A 22105-nucleotide genomic window follows, 5' to 3' on the forward strand; every position below is an offset into this window, starting at 1 on the left:
ACAGAGTCAGAAATTAGGTTTCTAGGAAGCAGCTGCACTTCTTGCACTCTTGATTATATAGAATGACACTCATACTTGCCACATATATATTGAGAACCTACTGTGTACAGGGCATCCTGCTAGGTTAAGCTGAAGTGGGAAATATAAAAGTCAATTAAATCATGGTTAGCCAAGACATTTATATAGTCAGGTAAGAGCAAATATGCATAAGTGTAGTTAACCATTTATTGCACACGACTTGTGTGCACACCTTGTGCTACACTCTTTGTAAATGAATCTCATTTAATTGAATCTTCCCACAATGGGCTTTTGATATTCAGACGTTCAGAGCAGGCAAGAGACTTGCCCAATGAGCCAAAGTCTGGGCTCTTTACAGTTAGGTACAATCTGGTTCATGTACAACTACCACTAATGCACAGCTAGTCAGTGGTGGAACCTGGACATGAACCAGAGTGGTCCTCACCGCAAGGCCCACATTCATTGTCAAAGTTATGACTTCGTCCCATGGGGAGGTCAACTTGAGTGCTGCCCTTCGATAATCCAACATCCACTGGGCCTAGACTTTGGCTCACTTTTTCTAAGACCTGGGATGGAGTTAAGTCAAACCAACCTTCTCTAACTTGGTGTTTAATGTACCTATTGGCAGGTGACTGGCCAGAAGCCTGAGGTTAAACAGGATACACTGGCCAGACTGGACCTCATGATTAGGGAACCCATGACCTTGACTGTATCTGCCAAAGGGTGCCAACCAGTTCCTCTGAACAGTCAGGATTTCTAGTACCATTCACACCATCTATACGTACACCAAAGAAGTGACATAAATGATTTGGGGAGTGGGGGTGGGAAATACTTTTGTTTCCATGTCCAAAAGGAATAATTTGATTATACAAGAATAATGGAAATTTTCTTATAGGAAAAAAATGTCATAGAGCTGTTTTGCTTTGAGATGAAGGCATGCAATTTGGTGCCTAAGAAAGCATTTAAAATTCTTGCCTGCAGCTTCCTAGAAACAGTAAAAGGAAAATATGTTGATCCTGGCCAATGAAATGTGAACAGTTTTTCCTTAAGTATTAATCTACTGAACAAATGTTGATAATGAAAGAAGTAGGCATATGAATGCTGTGAGAGAACCATGATTTATATATTTTCTACTGCTGCTTCTGCTATTTGAGCCTGGGAAAATGACTAAACCAAATCTCAAGAGCAGCATTTTGCACTGTAGATAGAAACAGAAAACAGAAAATTTTAAGTTATAAGGAACTAATAATGTCTCTTCTTTTGTGTCCTTTTCTGAAAAATAAATCTCTCCCCATTTGGGAGACATAATCACTTAACTTCCATTTCCTTATACCTAAACTCAACTTCAGAGCCCAGGACCCTCAGAAATCATTTGGTCCGACGTCCCATTTCATAAATGGACACATTTGAGATTCCAAGAGGTTAAGTGACTTGTCGAACACCATGTGCTCATTAGAACAAAAAATATGAAGATTTAAAGTTGAAGGTAGTGACCTAGGAGTGGGAGGACCTGGGTTCTCCCTCCCACTCAGCTATTCATGAGCTTCTCTGTTTGTAAAATTCAAGTGTTAGGATTAGATGGTTTTGAAAAATCCTTCCCTCTCGAAAGGGGTTATAATTCTGTGCACAGGAGCATCAATAGTTTGTGTATGTTAGTTTACTGCTTTTATAAACTCAAAAACTTTCTTCGCAGTTATAACAAAGAGGCAGTGTTTGTGGAGATGATGAGGATGGACTCTAAACACAGAGTTCCTCAGCTGGGTGTGGTGGCTCACGCCTGTAATCCCAGCACTTTGGGAGGCTGAGGTGGGAGGATCACTTGAGCCCAGGAGTTCTAGACCAGCCTGGGAAACATAGGGAGACCCCATCTCTACAAATAATTGTTTGTTTTTTTTTTTGAGACGGAGTCTCACTCTGTTGCCCAGGCTGAAGTGCAGTGACACGATTTCGGCTCACTGCAAGCTCCGCCTCCCGGGTTCATGCCATTCTCCTGCCTCAGCCTCCTGAGTAGCTGGGACTACAGGCGCCTGCCACCATGCCCAGCTAATTTTTTGCATTTTAATAGAGACGGGGTTTCACCGTGTTAGCCAGGATAGTCTCGATCTCCTGACCTCATGATCCACCCGCCTCGGCCTCCCAAAGTGCTGGGATCACAGGTGTGAGCCACCGCGTCTGGCCTCTACAAATAATTTTTTAAAAATCAGCGGGGCGTGGTGGTGTAAGCCTGTGGTCCCAGCTACTCAGGAGGCTGAGGTAGGAGCACTGCCTGAGCCTGGGAGGTTGAGGCTGCAGTGAGCCACGATGATGCCACTGACTCCAGCCTAGGTGACAGACTGAGACCCTGTTTCAAAATAAATAAAGTCAGACTTCTAGCTCTTACACTTACTTGAAAGTAAGTGTAAAGTAAGTGTAAGTGGTGAAAGCGTGAACAAATTAACCCCTCTGCCTCCTCTGCAAAATGAAGACAGTAACAGCACATACTACATCTGGCCATTACAATGATTACATTAAATAACACATGTCGAGAATTTAGCACAATGCTTGGCATACAGCAACGGCTCAGTAAAAGGTGGCTGTCATTAGTATTACCATAAAGCAACCAGAGTTGGTGAATTTGTGTGGGTTATTAAGAAGGCATTCCCTCCTCTGGGCAGAAGCTGGCTGCCATTAGTATTACCATAAAGCAACCAGAGTTGGTGAATTTGTGTGGGTTATTAAGAAGGCATTCCCTCCTCTAGGCAGAGGCAGCCCAAGCGCTAAGGGCCACAGCAAGGCAGGATCGAATTCTCTACAGCCATGGGTCTAACTTTAAACAAAGAAATAAGAAACCATTTCCTACCCTCCCTTGCTCAAGTGCTCACTCTCAATTGATAGCCAATGATATGTTTAAGTGTGTTTATAATGTAGGGCTTCTAGAAAGCTCTTCCTACTTAGATGGCTGGAATATTGCTGCTCTTTTCCCTTTTCTTCTTTCTGCCTGGAATGAAGAAATGATGGTTGGGGTGTCGGCAGCCTACTGTGATCATGAGGGAAGGGCTAAAAGATTTTCAGAGATTCAGTCCTTGAGCCAATAAATCAATGTCAGCAACTACTGACCTCCAAACTTCTTCTTTCATGAGGAAAATAAACTCATGTACACGTTTTTTGCTACTAGTATCAAACTGCAGTTCCTAACCCATACATCCTCCAAAATCTATTTTCTATCAACATATATTTACAGATGTGCCTGGTCAGCCACTTGCTGCTGGCCACTTAGGAGTCCCAAGTCAGGTGCTCAATAGTTGATTTTCTTGAAAAATCACTTAGATTTTAAAAAAAATATCCAAACTGTCCCCAAGGGCCTTACTATTCAAAGTAAGGTCAGCAGACCAACAGCATTAGTCTCACCCAGGAGCTTGTTAGAAATGCAGAACCTCTGGCCCCATTCCAGAACTACTAAATCAGAATCTTCATTTTAACAGGGTCCCCAGTGATTTCTGCACATAGTGAAGTTTGAGGCTCTGTACTAGGTTTACCGGCTCTGCTCTGTCATCCCTCCTCAACACTGCTGCCAGAATGATGTTCCTGGAGCACACCTAGTCATGTCGCTCCCCTTCTCAAAAGCTTTCAAGGGCTCCTGACTGCCTGCAGACTAAAGTTTCGACTTCTTAGCCTGATCATTAAGGCCCTCTATGATCTTGCACTATCCTGAAAATGTCCATCAAGGTGCCTGCCTTGCATGTAATCAGTAGGCAACAAATAATTTTCTGCACAGAAGAAAAAAAATATGAGTGTGGGTGAGAAACAATGCGTTGCTTAATTCTGGCTTTACCATGCTAAGCACTGGGGATACAGTGGTACCAAAAACCAGGCATGATCCCTTGCCTTCAAAGAGCTTAGAGACTAGTTAGAAGAGCATAATTTAAAAAAAGAAATGAAAGGATATAATGACAAATTATAAGTGCTAAGAAGGAAATGACTAGAGGGCAGGGATACAGAGTAAGACAGACGGGTTAGGAGGAGGCCCTACGGAGAGGGAGCCTGTTGTGGGGCTGGTCCAGGCAGAGGTACCAGCACATGCAAGGTCCTGCGAGACAAATGCGGTGTGTCTGAGAATCACAACAGTGGCTGCCCTTTCAGGCTTACCCAGAAAATAGATATCCTGGGAGGAAGGTGGCATAGGGTTCACCTTCCAAGTCACTTAAAGATGAAATGCTGCATTTCTTTTCCCTGATATAGGTCCTTCACCGGGATCACGGATGAGTTAGCGAGCAGGGGATGCTGCAGAGTCGCTGTGAGTCCAGCACTGGAAATCAGACCAAGCGAAATTTGAATCCCAGCTCCGCTACTTCCCGGCTCTCAACTCCCTTGACCTCCAAGCCTCTGCTTCCTGAGGTATAAAGTGGGATTAAGGATGGCAACAACTTCGTGATTACTGTTGAGGGAGATAATGCTTGCCAAGCTCTCCAGCACACTGCCACCCACATCAGTGCGCACCTGAGTATCAGCGGTTTTAGGATTACGATGACTATTACTATCGTAAATTACTCCCAGCTTTCGGGCAGAAGGCTCATTCCAGATATTCCTGTCCCCTCTGAGGCCTCCCGACCCTGCCAGCCCAGGCAACCTCCCCCGCGCACGGCCACCGTGACCCCAGCGCGGGCGCCGCCGCCGGACCCCCGTTACCTGGGGCCAAACGCGACTTGTCGCCACCTTGCGTCCTGGGCCCTGCCTCCCTCCCGGCCGCCTCCCGACCCCGCGGCTGCTGCGGAGGCGCCCCCAGCCCAGCCGGGCCCAGGCGGTGCGGGATGCCTCGGCGGGGCTGGCGGCGGCGGCCGCGCTGCGCGCTCCGGCGGAGGGGAGGGGGCTCCGCGGCGGCGGCGGCAGCGGCGGCGGCGGCGGCGGCGGCGGCGGGCCCGGCGGGGGGCAGAGCCAAGAGGCGCGGCGGCAGCAGCGGAGGAGTAGGAGGAGACGGAGGAGGATGCGGGGGGCTGCGGACGGTGGCGAGGCCCTGTCCGCAGTGAAGCCCGCGGCGCCTAGGGCGCAGGGAGTGGCCGCCTCCTCCTGCGCGCACCATTCCTGAGATGGCGGCGGCGGCACAGCGGCGGCTCGGGGAGCCCAGGAGGGGCCGGCCGGGAGCGGGCTGAGCCCCGCAGGACGGGGAGCTCGCCCAGGGCCGGCGGGGCGGCGGAGCTCGGGCCGGGCGGCCTGCGGGAGCGGCGAGGCAGGGGACGGCCCCGGGGCGGAGCGCACGGCCTGGTGAGGCCGCGATGGCGAACGCGAGCGAGCCGGGTGGCAGCGGCGGCGGCGAGGCGGCCGCCCTGGGCCTCAAGCTGGCCACGCTCAGCCTGCTGCTGTGCGTGAGCCTAGCGGGCAACGTGCTGTTCGCGCTGCTGATCGTGCGGGAGCGCAGCCTGCACCGCGCCCCGTACTACCTGCTGCTCGACCTGTGCCTGGCCGACGGGCTGCGCGCGCTCGCCTGCCTCCCGGCCGTCATGCTGGCGGCGCGGCGTGCGGCGGCCGCGGCGGGGGCGCCGCCGGGCGCGCTGGGCTGCAAGCTGCTCGCCTTCCTGGCCGCGCTCTTCTGCTTCCACGCCGCCTTCCTGCTGCTGGGCGTGGGCGTCACCCGCTACCTGGCCATCGCGCACCACCGCTTCTATGCAGAGCGCCTGGCCGGCTGGCCGTGCGCCGCCATGCTGGTGTGCGCCGCCTGGGCGCTGGCGCTGGCCGCGGCCTTCCCGCCAGTGCTGGACGGCGGTGGCGACGACGAGGACGCGCCGTGCGCCCTGGAGCAGCGGCCCGACGGCGCCCCCGGCGCGCTGGGCTTCCTGCTGCTGCTGGCCGTGGTGGTGGGCGCCACGCACCTCGTCTACCTCCGCCTGCTCTTCTTCATCCACGACCGCCGCAAGATGCGGCCCGCGCGCCTGGTGCCCGCCGTCAGCCACGACTGGACCTTCCACGGCCCGGGCGCCACCGGCCAGGCGGCCGCCAACTGGACGGCGGGCTTCGGCCGCGGGCCCACGCCGCCCGCGCTTGTGGGCATCCGGCCCGCAGGGCCGGGCCGCGGCGCGCGCCGCCTCCTCGTGCTGGAAGAATTCAAGACGGAGAAGAGGCTGTGCAAGATGTTCTACGCCGTCACGCTGCTCTTCCTGCTCCTCTGGGGGCCCTACGTCGTGGCCAGCTACCTGCGGGTCCTGGTGCGGCCCGGCGCCGTCCCCCAGGCCTACCTGACGGCCTCCGTGTGGCTGACCTTCGCGCAGGCCGGCATCAACCCCGTCGTGTGCTTCCTCTTCAACAGGGAGCTGAGGGACTGCTTCAGGGCCCAGTTCCCCTGCTGCCAGAGCCCCCGGACCACCCAGGCGACCCATCCCTGCGACCTGAAAGGCATTGGTTTATGAGGGAGGCCCCGCCACATAGACCCCCAACCCAGCCTTTCCCTTTGGCTTGGACGGTGACGTTGTATCTTTTCCTTCTGGCCCCTGTTTAATTTTCTAAGCTGCCTTCAAAATGACTCGAAGTGGACAGACACTTGGATTGTACTGACTCCTTTGGGGGTGGGGTGGGTGAGGAGTAGGATGCTCAGCCCACTCCAGCTCCGCACATTCGTCCTCCTAACTCGACTTTCTTCCTGACAATAGGCCCTGCAGTCTTTTTGTACCGGTACTGACGTCTTTTATTCCATGTGTGGTTCCTTTTTTTCTTTTTCTATAAAGGCTGTACTAATTTTCTTCATGCAACGTTTCCTAAAGACCATGGCCAGTTTTCTACAGAAGCTATTTTTGACAACCTCAAGTGGCATTACATTTTGCAGTGAAGTAGAGGAACCTAGGGGGACTTCTTCACAAGTTAGATTTCTTGAGGATCTTCTGTTGGAAGCAGGAGAAAGTGGGGGATGGGGGGAAGTTGTCTGAAATGCCCTCTGAATTGCCGGCTGCAGGGTCCTTGTGCTGCGCTGGTTCTTTGAAAGTCTCAGTGTTGATATTGAACTTAAAGAGCAGAGATGGAGATCAGTAGCAAGGCAGTCATTTTTTTAAAGCAGTAAGTAACAAGTAAGATTTGGTTCCCGGTTTACTTTCTGCTGCTAAAAACCACGTCAGTGACAACTGCTCTCTGTATTATAGCAATCTTGAATGGAAACATTTCTGTCAAGTTGTAAGTTTTAAAAGAGTAAAGTGTTTTGGTTAGTAATGATGTGGAGAAAAATACAGTATTGCATGTGTTCGTGTGTACAGATTGTGGTTGGAGGATTGGGAGGGCTCTGAGAAGCAGAGTACTACATCAAAATTGTTTTAAGTATTTTTTGCCAATAAAAAATTAATTTTATGGAACTGGCTTGTGCTTTGAGAAGCCCAGTTTTATTCTGTCTTATGAAACTAATTTCCACTTTGAAAATTGTTCTTCTGTTGTTCATGGTATAAATGAATGGAATATAATGATATCCTCCTTCTAGGAAACAAAGCATTTCCTTAAAATGTTTGCTAGGTTAAGCTGTGCTGTTCTACTGATGGTTGTTTTAAATTAATAATGAGAACTATAATTTAAATAATATTTCTTTGTTAGACATTATAATGTTAAACTGAAAGACTAAATTCTGCAAGTACTATATAATATTTTTGGCTTATAATGCTACATTTTTATTAATGTACCTTCCGTTTTGAGGATTTATATCTGTATTTCTCTTTGCATTATACAAATATACCAGTATTTTCATTCTGGAGTGGTTGTTTTGTTGTGGTGGTGGTGTTGTTTGAGGCTGTAATAATACATGCGTCCAAGTATGTTACATGCCTCTAAGTATGTTATGTAAGGATAACATGCTCTATGATCCTTTTAGCACGTGTTCTTTAGTTACAGGTTTCATAGTTTGACCATCAGCATATCCAAGACATGTGGAGGCTTAATTTAAAATGCAAGATAAAATCTGCGAATCTTCTTTAAAGGGAAGAAGCAGTAGACATATATACGGCTTTAAAACTGTTTTTTTATTTGGATGACAACATTTCAATGACTATTCGTTAAATGACATAAAAAAGCTTTTAAATAAACATATCAAACTCAAGTACAAGCGATCATTTTGATAAAAGTACTAGGTAAAAGTGGGGGTGGTAGATTATATTGAAATTTAGCTGAGTATAATATAAACTATTAAATGTTCAGTCCAATGGGAATAAGTTATAAAAAGAGTGTGGCCAATTTAATTGATCTCTGGTAAATAGGCTGCATGATTTAATTTTGTTGTGGAAGTTAATCAGTCGGTGAAGACAGTCTCACACTTGGAAAATATGAGACAGTTACCCTATTTCTCCCCACATCATGAATCCAGGTTGGCCTCAATCATCCAAGGGCCACTGATCGGAAACCTCAGCGAACCCCAAGATAGAGGAGCCCAGAAGTACCTCTCTCCTCATCTAACCCTCCACCTGCCCAAGTGATCTCAGTTCCAAAAATAGAGGTCGAACCAGACTGCGATGGCTCATGCCTGTAACCCCAGAACTTTGGGAGGCCGAGGCAGGAGAACTGCTTGAGACCAGGAGTTTGAGGCCAGCATAAGCAACATAGCGAGACCATGTCTCTACAAAAAATCAAAAAATTAGCTGGGTGTGGTAATGTGCACCTGTGGTCACAGCTACTGGGGAGGCTGAGGTGAGAGGATGGCTTAAGCCCATGAGGTCAAGGCTGCAGTGAGCCATGACTGTGCCACAGCACTGTAGCCTGGATGACAGAGCTCTTGAGACCCTGTCTCGAAAAAGTCCCCAAAACAGAGATCACCAAGTCTCTGTGATTTTCACACCTGGCATGGCACAGGAACCAGCCCATCATGGCTGACTCCTGAGCCACTCCAGCTTTGGGCAGCAGCTCAGCTGCACCAGAGGTGACGTGTTGGCCTGACATAGCCTTGAATTCAAGGGATATTTTGTCATATGAGAATGCATAAGCCAGAGGTTCTGAAATTCTAACATTCATACAAATTACCTTAAGTGTTTGTGTGATCCAGAGTCTTATGAGGACATGTTGAGTTGGGTCCTGGGGAAAAGCATTTCAGCAGGTTCCTCAGGTGGTTGGAGACAGACCTCCAGGACTTCGTTCAGACATGATTTACTTCAGACATGATGCGTTCAAACTTGGCTACCTGGGTTTTTTATTTTTATGTTTTAAAGTTCTGATTAGAAGGGGGAAGGCAAGATTTCTAGTGAGTGTGCAGGTGAGAGTAGCAAGAAATAACAGCCAACTAAAGGAAACGAGAACCAAAAGAGCCAGAGAAACAAGCTATGTAGCAGAAAGTGGGGAGATGCAAAGGGCCACCCCAACAGCTTTTAGGATTGGTGAATCTATTAACATGTACTTTGATTGTTAATTACATTAATCAAAAATTATCAAAAAAAAAAAAAGGTTAGTTGTGTCCACAGTACTCTACTTATTGTACCAGCACAGACACCATGTATTTAGGGAAGATTTCATTAAAATTGGTCATTTTATTTATTTGGGAAGTTAATTTAGCACAACTTCCCCACCCTCCCACGCAGTTGTCACTATACTTGAAGCAATATAGGCTTCCCGTACATACATCTTTGTCTGTATGTTCTAGCATGGAATTGCTGGGTCAAAAGAAGCATTTTTAGGACTTTTGATATCTTGTCAAATAGTTTTGTAGAAGGACCATGTCTGTATGTCTGTTTAAATGTACACCTGACATATTCTTTTTTTTTCTTTTGAGACAGTCTCGCTCTGTTGCCCAGCTTGGATTGCAGTGGCGTGATCTCAGCTCACTGCAACCTCCACCTTTGGGTTCAAGTAGCTGGGATTACAGCTCAGCCTCCCAAGTAGCTGGGATTACAGGCGCCTGCCACCAGGCCCAACTAATTTTTGTATTTTTAGCAGAGACAGGGTTTTGCTATGTTGGCCAGGCTGATCTCTAACTGTTGGCCTCAAGTGGTTTACCAGCCTTGGCCTCCCAAAGTGCTGAGATTACAGGTGTGACATGTTCATTTTTTAAATGAAATATTTTAAGCAAAGTGGGGAAGCATGTAACAAATCAGTAACAACAATGATAATCTCTGTGTCCACTATTCAGCCTTACCAAATGCCATATTGGTTTCTACTGTTCCTTTTCTCTTTTCCCTTCCTTCCTTCCTTCTTCCTTCCTTCCCTCCCTCCCTTTTATCTCTTTCTTTTTTAAAAAGAAATAAAACGGCAAAATTATTTCTCCCAAGTCTTTGTTCTCACCATCAGCCCTCTACATTCTCAAATGCCCTGCTCCCTAACAGGTGACAGGGTGCCAGGTCCTAGGGCTGACCCAGCGTTATTGTTTTGCAGGTGGATCACTGGGTTGATGAGATAGAGTCCACCCTGTTTTCCCAAGGCCTACAAGATGGAGGAGAAACCTCTTTGCCACAGACCTTTCACAGTCAGGCCCTCTACCACCCTGGCCTCATCCTTCCCTTGTATTCTCATCTTTCCCTTCTTGGATTACTCTTATACCAGCTCTCCACTCTTCCCAGAAAGCCCATTCCCACCTTTCTGCCTGACAATTCCTCACCAACTCCTCTAGAGCAGGGGTGTAAATTCACAATATTTAACAACTGGAATGGCACAGGCATAACTAATCTATACCACTGTACCTCCAAGTCCTGGCTGAACATCGGATCTTGGATCCAGGTCCAAGGCTTTTGGAAACCCTTCTTGGCTCAGTCACGCCTCCTCTGGGCTCCCAGAGTGCATGGTTTACCTCCTTGAAGTCTGCACTCCTGCGTCTGGTGCATCCCATCAGCTGCTGCTCCCTCTCCAGTGTCACTTCGTCCCACTCTCTCCTCAGGCCGTGTGACATGCTTCAGTCACTCCTAGTTGCCAGCAGTGCCTGAACAGACCACGCCACGTCACACCACCATGCCTGTGCATACAGTGTTCCTCATGGCCAAAGCCCTTGCTCCTTGTCCCCCCTCAACTGCCTCTTAAACTTTCAGACATAAAGAGATAACTAAACATAAAGAGTGAATTCCTAGCCTCTACAGAAAGAGGGTGATGGTCCTGGGGCAGGCCCTACAAGACTTTCAAGGCTCCAAACTAAGTCATTAGATCCGAGCACACAGCTGGCTAAGTGGCAGACTTATTGTCTTACTGGTATTTTAGGTTTTCTGTGGGCACCGAGGTGGCTGGGGTTATAAAATGCAGCTGACCCAAGATACTGTGTTCTTCAGATGTGCATCCTGTGTGGGCTGCCAAGACCACTGAACTTCAGGACCCTCTCTCCCTGAGGGGCAAGGGAGGCGATGGGAAACCACCTCCACCCACCCACATCCGAGTCCTATTAGCTGCTTCAGGAGTAAATATAAGTAAAAGCAAACTTAATCCGATGCCAAGGGGTTCTTTATGCTTTTCCCCCAGCTGGGACGAGACTTCTGAGGCCTAACTCAGCCCATAAAGAGAACTCTTTTTCCTTCCCTCTTTACTCCTTTTGGGGTGATAGGATGTGATGCTTGGAGCCACAACAGCCATCCTTCAACCATGAGGGGAGACACGGTCAAGACAGTGAAGATCGCAGAACAGAAAGATAAAAAGTGCAGGCACCCATTTTAACATTCTTGAGTTGCTTAATTAGATTAGCGACCTCCTATCTCTAGACTTCTGGTTTTGAAATTAAAACTACTTTTGTTTCAGCCATTAGTAGTCAGGAAGCTTGTTAGTTGGAGTGACAAGAAACTGCAACAATACTTGAAACTACTGCATCTCCTTGACCCCTTTGCTAGGTGTGCCTGATATTCTAGAGCTGCGTCCACAATTTTTTTAAAAATTAGGCTTATTAATATTTTCAACTATCTGATTGTTCTGCCTGCTGCTGTTAAATTAACCTGGTTCTAGAAAAATGAGATATATTTGGCATGATTTCTTAAACTGAAATAAGTCCAGAAGATTAAAAAGATACCTATTATTAGGTCAGTTCTGTTTAATTGCACTTTATGATACTTTTTTTTTTTTTTTTTTTGAGATGGAGTCTCACTCTTGTCGCTCAGGCTAGAATGCAATGGTGCGATTTTGGCTCACTGCAACCTTCGCCTCCCAGGTTCAAATGATTCTCCTGCCTCAGCCTCCCGAGTAGCTGGGATTACAGGCACCTGTCATTATGCCCAGCTAATTTTTGTATTTTCAGTAGAGACATGGTTTCACCATGTTGGCCAGGCTGGTCTCCAACTCCTGACCTCAGGTGATCCCACCACAGCCTCCCAAAGTGCTGGGATTACAGGTGTGAGCCACTGCACCGGGCCTTTTTTTTTTGGACAGAGTCTTGCTTTGCCGCCTGGACTAGAGTACAGCGGCATGATCTTGGCTCACTGCAACCTCCACCCACTGAGCTTAATTGATGCTCCCACCTCAGCCTCCCAAGTTGCTGGGACTACAGGTGTGTGCCACCACTCCCGGCTAATTTTTGTATTTTTAGTATAGACAGGCTTGTCTTAAATTCCTGGCCTCAAATGATCTGCCTGCCTCAGCTTCCCAAAGTGCTGGAATTACAGGCATGAGCCACCATGCCTGGTCTATGATACTTTTTTGATCCACTCATGTTTATTCGTTTGTTTGTTTGTTTGTTTATTTGAGACGAGGTCTCACTCTGTCTCTGAGGCTGGAGTGCAGTGGCACCATCATAGCTCAATGCAGCCTCCAATTCCTGGACTCAAGTGATCCTCCTGCTTCAGCCTCCTGAGTAGCTGGGCCCACAGGCATGTGCTACCACTCCTGGATAATTAAAAAAAAAATTTTGTAGAGATGGTGTATATGTTCCCAGACTGGGCTAACTTCTGGCCTCAAGTGATCCTCCTGCTTTGATCTCCCAAAGTGCTAGGATTACAGGTGTGAGTCATCATACCTGGCCCAAACTTTTTTGATATCATAAATCTAATTACAGGAATCTGGAAAACCACCTGAATAAATCCGTCTAACCAATAGATATTAAAAGCTAATAAGAAGCCAGTTTCTGTGTTGGGCAGTGGAGAAGGACACAGGGATAAGGAAGGGGCAGCACTCTTGCTAAAGAGATAGCAGTTGCGGCAGCTCACGCCTGTAATTCCAGCACTTTGGGAGGCCGAGGCAGGCAGATCACTTGAGGCCAGGAGTTTGAGACAACCTGGCCAACATGGCGAAACCCCATCTCTACTAGAAATACAAAAATTAGTTGGGCATGGTGGTGCATGCCTGTAGTCCCAGCTACTCAGGAGGCTGACGTGGGAGGATCAATGAAGCCCAGGAGGTGGAGGTTGTAGTGAGCTGTGATCATGCCACTGTACTCTAGCCTGGGTAACAGAGTGAGACTCCATCTCGGAAAAAAAAAAGTTAGCAGGCTAATTGGGAAAACTTGGCAAATGTACCCAAAACCATAAAGCAAGGCAGAACATGGTAGATGCCAAAAGAGGGATCTAGATAAAGAGCTTGGGAATACTGAAGAGATCAGACATCATCGTTGATTGTCCAGAAGGAGCCCTAGGCGTTCTGTCTCTGGTTACTCAATGGAGGGAAAAAGAAACACCCGAAGACTGAAACAGAAATTGTCCAGTTTCCATCTCTCCCTCCTCCTGGGTTCTTACATTTCTTTCTGACTCCCTCTGCACTCTCCACACTCTGGAATCCATTTTCCAAAATACATTTCTCTGAGCGAAATAAAACCACATAATTCCCTCTTCAAAGGTTTTTCTTCCAATTCTATCCAAATGTTCAAGTGCCAGTAAGGAATGTGGCCATTTTATTGGAGGAAGTTTGTTACATAAAATCATGCTGTGAGGAGAGCCAGCAAAGACGCCGTTGACCAGAAATGTCAGAACTGAATAGAAATCAAACAGGTAGCCCCGAAAAGTGCCACTCCAATACCCTCCCAAAGGAGGGATGGGGGAAATGGCAGGTTTACACTACAGAAAAGGGTATTTTGTGCTTTCGTTTAGGAGAAAAGAGGGCAGGGAAAAGGCTCAGTAGGTACCCAACCAACTCTGTATCCTAGTCGGAGAATATAAGATAAATAAACTGCTCAAATTTTATATGTGAAAGCCTGAAGTTTTGAAGTCATTTCAAATTACACAGAGAAATCATGCAAAAACATTTTAAGTTGCAATGTCAAGGCATAAATGCAATATTTGTATTTCTCAGTTACATTTAGGAGACAGATAAATTAAAGCTATCACTACTTGGCTTCTAGGAGAAATAACTTATTTATAAATTAAGTTTTAAGTGGCCAGCCCACTCTAGGTGGAAAGCATGTAAACTGTTGGAAAAGTGTATATTTAAACATTTCCCTGATAAATGCATATTATCTGAACTATGCCAATCTGCCTGCCAAATCTGCCCAGCTTTGTGGGATGGAAATCTTATTTTCTGCCAGAAAATGATATCTCAGAAGCATACATTGTTTTTTGGTTTGAACCTGGAGGGAACAGTAAAGGGTTTCGTTTTCTTGAAGATACAGAAGTACTCTAATTTTGAAGGGCTTTGAAATAGTATTTACATTTCAATGCCACCTAATACATGTCTTATTAAAAAAATTCTATAGGATTCATTAAGCTTAAAGTGCATGAGATGAAACTTTTTCTTGTCTTTTAATTTAACAGATTTATTTTTCCCTTTTATTCCTTATAAATTCTCCATATATTTCCTGAATATTGACCAACGTGTATGGCAATGTCCTACACAGAGGAGAAAGAGAAGAGACAGGAAAAAACCTGTTACAGGAACTCATTCTGCAAAGTGACAGAAGGAGCGTAAATGTACAGTGTGTAATTCTTTTAACCCACAGTCACGATGAGTTTAATTTGCATATCTGTCTTGAGGAATTATGGGATACCCAGAGCTATTTCTAGAACTTAATTTGCATAATTGCTCTAATCCTTTATGAGTATAGTGACACGTGGGCTAACAAAGGATTTTTTCTCAATTTGTAAGTTACCTCATAAGTTTTATAAATATATTAGAATTTAATACTTTTGGATACACATTTAATGACCTGCCTCTATTGAAAGAAACACAATTATATAAAGACATAATTAGTTTTCTGTTAACTGTATATTAATTTGCTTTTGCTAGTGTGAAAAGCAGCTTTGTTCACTCTAAATTTGTCATTTAAAGTTTGGTCTTTTTTTTTTTTCTCTGGTACCTTTTGGCCAGATTAAAATTCATTTCAGCATCATAAGAAAATTCACAGTTGTAACGGGCCTCAGTGACTTTCCCTATCTCTAAAATGTCTTAATCCATGGGCAGGTGACAGCTTTCAGAGATTAAAACATCGGCTGCAAGAAGATGGATTTACACATTTTCTTAGGGTTTGGAATTAGAAGCTCTCGTGACCAACATTTTTAAGTAAGTTTAATCATTTCTCATTTGAAGATTATTTAGTTAGCAGGTTCTCATTAAGGTATCGGGACCATAGTTAAGAGGAAAACCTCATTTTGACATTGGAACACTGACAGCCCTCAAACCCCAACATTCTCTCTCTCTTTCTCTCTCTCTGCTTGTCTCTTTGTCCTACACCTGAGCTAGCCCACCCTGGTAAGAACCCTCAGCTCAGCTCTGCTTCCTGGTCACAATAAAACTGAAAATCAACCTCAGTGCCTTGCCTTTGCCACCTGGGCCAACCTGTGCTTGCCCTGTTCTCACCAGAACATTCCATAATGTGAATAATAAGTGTTGTCACACCCTCCATCAGTCCCAACATCCAAACCGGTTTTGGATGGGTGAGTGTGCCGACTGATCCCACTCTCTGCATGGCAACCACTGAACAAGAACACAAAAACGATTTTTAAAACATAAAGGCCGGGCGCGGTGGCTCACGCCTGTAATCTCAGAACTTTGGGAGGCCGATGAGGGCGGATCACGAGGTCAGGAGATCGAAACCATCGTGGCCAACACGGTGAAACCCCGTCTCTACTAAAAATACAAAAAATTAGCCGGGCGTGTTGGCGGGAGCCTGTAGTCCCAGCTACTCGGGAGGCTGAGACAGGAGAATGGCGTGAACCTGGGAGGCGGAGCTTGCAGTGAGCCGAGATCCTGCCACTGCACTCCAGCCTGGGCGACAGGGCGACACTCTGTCTCGAAAAAAATAAATAAATAACAAAATCGGCTGGGCGTGGTGGGTCATGCCTGTAATCTCGGCACTTTGGAAGGCCGAGGAGGGCGGATCACGAGGTCAAGAGATCGAGACCATCCTAGCCAACATGGTGAAACACCGTCTCTACTAAAAATACAAAAATTAGCTGGGCACCGCAGTGCGTGACTGTAGTCCCAGCTACCCGGGAGGCTGAGGCAGGAGAATTGCTTGAACCTGGGAGGCAGAGGTTGCAGTGAGCCGAGATTGCGCCACTGCACTCCAGCCTGGTAACAGAACAAGACTCCGTCTCAAAAATAAATAAATAAAAAATAACAAAATGAAGTATAAAGTATAAAAACATGATGCACTTTTGAAGAGAATGATTCCACTTATTGGTTAGTAGAGGTGGGAGTGCTTTAACAAAGTTACAACAGTGGCATGATTGTCTCTCTCTAATATGAGGTGACTGCTTTTGGAGGTTATCCAGGGACCCACGTTGGTGGGTCAGCTCTACTATCTTCCCCAATTGCCTTCACTCTCTGCAAAGCAGACAGATTCGTTATTGCATCTCCTTATTGGAGAGGAAGTGTAGTTTTCTTTTAAGTAAATGTGGCAGATCACTTCCGTTCATGTTTCATCGCTAAGAATTTACGTCACATGGCCACACTTGGGCAGCTGGTAAATGCAGTCTCCAGTCTCTAGATGACTAGATGGGTGGTCATGTACCCTGCTAAAACAGAGAGAGAGACAGAATATGAGAAGTAATGAATAAATGTGAGAATAAAAGAACTGTGGAAGACAATTAAGAGTCTACCAGTTTTACTAAATATCTTCCTTGTAGAAATTTTTCCTCTTCTAACCAGATTCAAAAAAATTAATACAGAATATTCACATTTGCTGTTTAAAGCAAATGTGACTAATTTCAGGCACCATTCAGCTCCTGTAAACCAATCACAGCACCACAGTTAGACATATACTTCTCTAAGTCTCCTATGTTTTGAGTCGCAAAATATTTTCTTTTAAATTTCTATACAGGAGCAAACGTTCATTCACATACACATTCTGGGCCTGAAATATTTTGCTCCTCCATTTCAAACGCCTATTTTGGATTTCAAAAATATATCTCAAGAGCAAATATTTAAAAGTACAGGCTGAAGATGTATTGATAACATACAGAATATGGCTGGCTGTCTTTTCCATATGAAATAGTGACCAGTGGACCTTGTCAAGAAAGGACAAAATTGATTCACTTCAACACAATACAGAAGGGGTGGAGGCAAGTGGGGCGGTAGAGGTAGAAGACGCTTGGCATCAAGATGATAAATGCTGATGAGACATTGAATGATGGATAGATGAGACTTCTTTACACTTCCTTTACTTTTATGTTTAAAAATTTCAATAATACAAAGTTTTTGTTGATTTGCTTGTTTGCTTTTAAGAATGAACCAAATGCATTCCTGCCAGCCTCAGTCTTGTTTGCACGGAAAGACTACATACATGTGAACTTCTCAGCAATTATTCAACTGTTTAACTTAATAAAGCACAATTTCCCCCAATTTTGCTTGTAAAGCTTTTACATTTCTGCAAAAAAATTTTCCATTAGTTATATCACATTTTAATCAAGATGATTAAAATTTAGATTTAAACAATGTGGAAATGCGTTAGAAGTGTACTCTAAAGATGTGAAGTTGGCCGGGTGTGGTGGCTCATACCTGTAATCCCAGCACTTTGGGAGGGAAGGTGGGAGGATCACTTGAGCCCAGGAGTTCCAGACAAGCCTGGGAGACACATTTCCTCAAAAAAAAAAAAAAAAAATTAAGGGCTCAGATTAATTCAATCATAGATAAATTAGATGAATATCAGATGAATTATATAGCATCTTTTTTCTTTTTTCTTTTTTGAGACGGAGTCTCACCCTGTCGCCCAGGCTGGAGTGCAGTGGTGCGATCTTTGCTCACTGCAACTTCTGCCTCCTGGGTTCAAGCAATTCTGCCTCAGCCTCCTGAGTAGCACCAAGCCCAGCTAATTTTTGTATTTTTAGTAAAGATGGGGTTTCACTATCTTGGCCAGGCTGGTCTTGAACTCCTGACCTTGTGATCCACCCGCCTCGGCCTCCCAAAGAGTCCTTCATCTTAAACTTTATTTTAAAGAGTGACTATAAAAATTTCTTCCTTGAAACACAGTAAACTATAGAGCTGACAGATAACTGATTTTTTTATTGAATATGTAAATTATATCAAATGTTTTACCCTTCCACTACTTTTTTTTTTTTTCTGAGACACAGTCTTGCTCTGTCACCCAAGCTGGAGTGCAGTGGCTTGATCTTGGATCAAGGCAACCTCCACCTCCTGGGTTCAAGCAATTCTTGTGCCTCAGCCTCCTCAGTAGGTGGGATTATAGGCATGCACCAGCACACCTGTAATCCCAGCTACCTGTTTTGCCATGTTGGCCAGGCTGGTCTTGAACTCCTGCTCTCAAGTGATCAGCCTCCCAAAGTGCTGGGATTACAGGTGTGAGCCACTGGCATGCCCAGCCCCATCCACTATTTTGGATACAAAACATTTTGCTTGTTTTTTAGGATACTTATTTTGCAATGTCACATTTGGAGGTTTAACTTTTTAAATACTGTCTTTTCAACTTTTTATACTGAAATAAAAACATATTATTATCAAGTGAAGTCAAGCAGACACAAAATAGCTTTAGACTAAAGCAGTAGTTTTCAAAGGGGGACAATTTATCCCCACCTGCAACCTGCAGAGGACACTTGGCAATGTCTAGAGACATTTTTGGTTGTCGAAACTTGGGGAGTGTTACTGGAACTAGTAGCCAGGGATGCTGCTAAACATCCTACAATGCACAGGAGAGTCCTCCACAACAATAAATTATGTGGCCCAGGGCGAGGAGCAGTGGCTCATGCCTGTAATCCCAGCACTTTGGGAGACTGAGGTGGGCAGATCCCTTGAGGCCAGGAGTTCAAGACCATCCATGGCCAATATGGCGAAACACTGTCTCTACTAAAAACACAAAAATTAGCCGGGCATGGTGGTGCACACCTGTAGTCCCAGCTACTCGGGAGGCTGAGGCAGGAGAACCACTTGAACTCAGGAGGCAGAGGTCGCAGTGAGCAGAGATCATGCCACTGCATTCCAGCCTGGTGACAGAGCAAAACTCTGTCTCAAAAAAAAAAAAAAAAAAAAGTGGCCCAGAAAGTCACTAGCGTTGAGATGGAGAAACTCTGGAGTAATGTGAGAGTGCCTGGAACTATTCACCATGGTTGTCACTCCACGGAGAAGGCCATCGTTTTGCCCAGCTGGCACAACTACATGAGTCAGCGTGCCAGGCTTTATGATGAGGGAATCTCCACAGGGGCACAAGAATGCTTAAATATGCGTTAGCCTCTGCATTTTGTTGCCAGCCATCGTGTTGCCTATACCACAATTTCCTACTTTTTTGCTTTTAATCTTTTATGACAAATATCTATTTTATTGAAATGCTTACCATTCTGATTTATTCAGTTACAGTGCGGTGCAATATTGGTCTTTCTAAAGCACTTAGATGATTTATGGACCCAGTAAAATAGAATGAAATCCTGAGATGTATGTGGAAGGGGCTGGGAGAGGGGAGTGCCTGCTAGGGAGTTTTGAAGCTGGGTCACCCGGGAGGGTGCACTAGAGGATGTGAGAACTCATGAAACCCAGGGAGCTGTGAGGCTAGCCAGGTTGGACTGGGGCCTGCTTCCCTAATCTAATTCTAGGGTGGAATTCTTCAAATGGGCTAATTGCTGCTGGGAATTCCCCACTGGGACCCCTCTGTGTGCTTCCCTCTAGAATGAAAGGGAACTGGTGCTGAGGACCACAGGAACTTTTGAGGGTGGTAAGAAAATCAAAGACACTCAGCTACTATCCTCATTTCTAATTCAACTAGGAAGGTGTCTCATCAAATAGTGTCACTGGGTACCAGTAACCTTTCTATAGGAACACAGTCCTGTATTGGTTCTCAGTGGCTGTCAACTATGGATGTACCTTGCAATTAATCAGGGAGCTTTAAAAAAAATCCTAACACTTAGGCCTCATCCTGTAAAAATCAAATCAAAATTTTTCAGAGTGGTGGGTGATGGAAAAAATGGGAACCATACTTCAAGAACAGCATCATAATTGCATCTCTAATTTTGGGAAATGTGTACTCTGAAAGTACCCTAAAAATATATACACATATGCATATATATATATATATATATATATATGTGGGGGATAATAAAGTTTATTTAAAGATCATGTTGTCAAAGACTGTCATCTTTGAAATACATTAAAAAATCCTGGAACCAAGATATATCATACAACACAGTGACTACAGTTAATATTGTATACTTGAAAATCACTAAGAGATATTAACTGTTCTCATTGCAAAATAATGATGTGTGAGGTAGTCCATATGTTAATTAGCTCAATTTAGCATTCCACAATGTATCCATATTTCAAAACATCATGTTGTATACCAGAAATAAATACAATTTTTGTCAATTAAAATTTGTGAAAATGCTGGAAGAAACTGAGTTCTCTTTAACACAAAAGGGAGTGAGAATTAACAACTTTGGGAAAGATATCAGAGATTAATTCTGAGGATATTATCAGAAAGACATAGCAACATGGAGGTGGAAACACCATAAAAGGTTGCTAGTGAATTGCACAGGGACCCTTACTGAATACCAAAAGTGTCTGGTTTTTAAAGTTAAAATGGCCCCCAGCTTTAACCTTCTAAAAATGAAGCTAGAAAAGTGTGGGATGAGATTTCTAATATTGAAACCAATGAAGAGGAAAATTGGGCTATATGTTTGATCTATCACTGAACTGACTTTATAAAAGGCTCTAACAAAAGAACTACATTGAAATACTGAGAAGAATAAAGGTTCTCAGTGAGATAGGAGGGTTTATAGGAAATAGTTTTGGCATAAACTTTTCTATGGTTAAAAAAATGTTGCTTCTGATAAAAGGCAAAACAAAGTCAGAAATGATAGTTTTCATGAAAGTCAATGTTTGCAAAGAAATCCGAAGGTCCAGTAGGGTTTGGGCATCATCTTCTAGCATAAGATTTCTTTCTACCCTGGAATGAAGGGAATTCATTCATGATATTTTCAAAGTAGACTGTGGATTTAGTTTTTCTCGTGTAAATTTTCATCTTGCCGTACTTTGTGGAAATTCTGGTCTATGAAGTCCCAGCATGTGTGTTAGAGGATCCTAGGAACTGGAAGAAACATCATAGCCTTTTTTTCTTTATATATATATATATAGGGTCTTGCTCTATCAACCAGGCTGGAGTGCAGTAACACAATATCACGGCTCACAGCAGCCTTGACCTCCCAGGCTCAGGTGATCCTCCCACCTCAGCCTCCAGGGTAGCTGGGACTAACGGTGCATGCCACTGTGCCCAGCTGATTTTTATTTTCTCTCTCTTTTTTTTTGGTAGAGACGGGGTTTCTCCATGTTGCCCAAGCTGGTCTCAAACTCCTGAGCTCAAACAATCCTCTTGCCTTAGCCTCCCAAAGTGCTGGGATTACAGGTGTGAGCCACCGCCCCTGGCCAACATAGCCTCGAAAGTCTTGAACATTATATGAAAACAAACAACAAAATTGCCAAAGTGCCTATTTCTTTACTCATAATTCCCCTTGTTGAAGTTGAATTTTCTTCAGCAAACTCGCAGAGGAATGTTTCTTGAACACAAACTGAACAACCAAAAATAATACTTTTCTGACCAAGTTTGGTAATTAGCACAGCAAAATCCCATACATTTATGCGACCCATTAGCTCAAGGGGTAAAATTACATACAATGTGCTATCATAAGCCCTGGCTGAGTCAATAACTACAAAATGGACAGACAGTTTCTGTGTTTGGAAATGGTTGGTGGGTTGGCATGGGCAAGTTTAGTCAGTTGAACACATTTCATAAGTTGTTTATTTGCGACGTTGAAACCATTTACAAGACTTGGTGGGTTGTCGAGGCCAGCCTACATCGGCATCACTGTGTGGTAGCACCTAGCACCCTGCCTAACCACTC

General features: G+C 45.1%; 1 protein-coding gene across 1 annotated transcript; it reads left to right on the plus strand.

Annotated features, from left to right (window-relative positions):
• The first annotated feature begins 4959 nt into the window (after window positions 1-4959).
• On the plus strand, window positions 4960-7710 carry GPR27 (G protein-coupled receptor 27). The gene has a single exon (XM_019024428.4). The coding sequence runs from the start codon at window positions 5268-5270 to the stop codon at window positions 6393-6395; it is 1128 nt and encodes a 375-aa protein (XP_018879973.1). The 5' UTR covers window positions 4960-5267; the 3' UTR covers window positions 6396-7710.
• The last annotated feature ends 14395 nt before the right edge of the window (window positions 7711-22105 follow it).

Source organism: Gorilla gorilla, chromosome 2 (assembly GCF_029281585.2).
Source record: "Gorilla gorilla gorilla isolate KB3781 chromosome 2, NHGRI_mGorGor1-v2.1_pri, whole genome shotgun sequence".
In the NCBI taxonomy this organism is placed as follows: domain Eukaryota; kingdom Metazoa; phylum Chordata; class Mammalia; order Primates; family Hominidae; genus Gorilla; species Gorilla gorilla.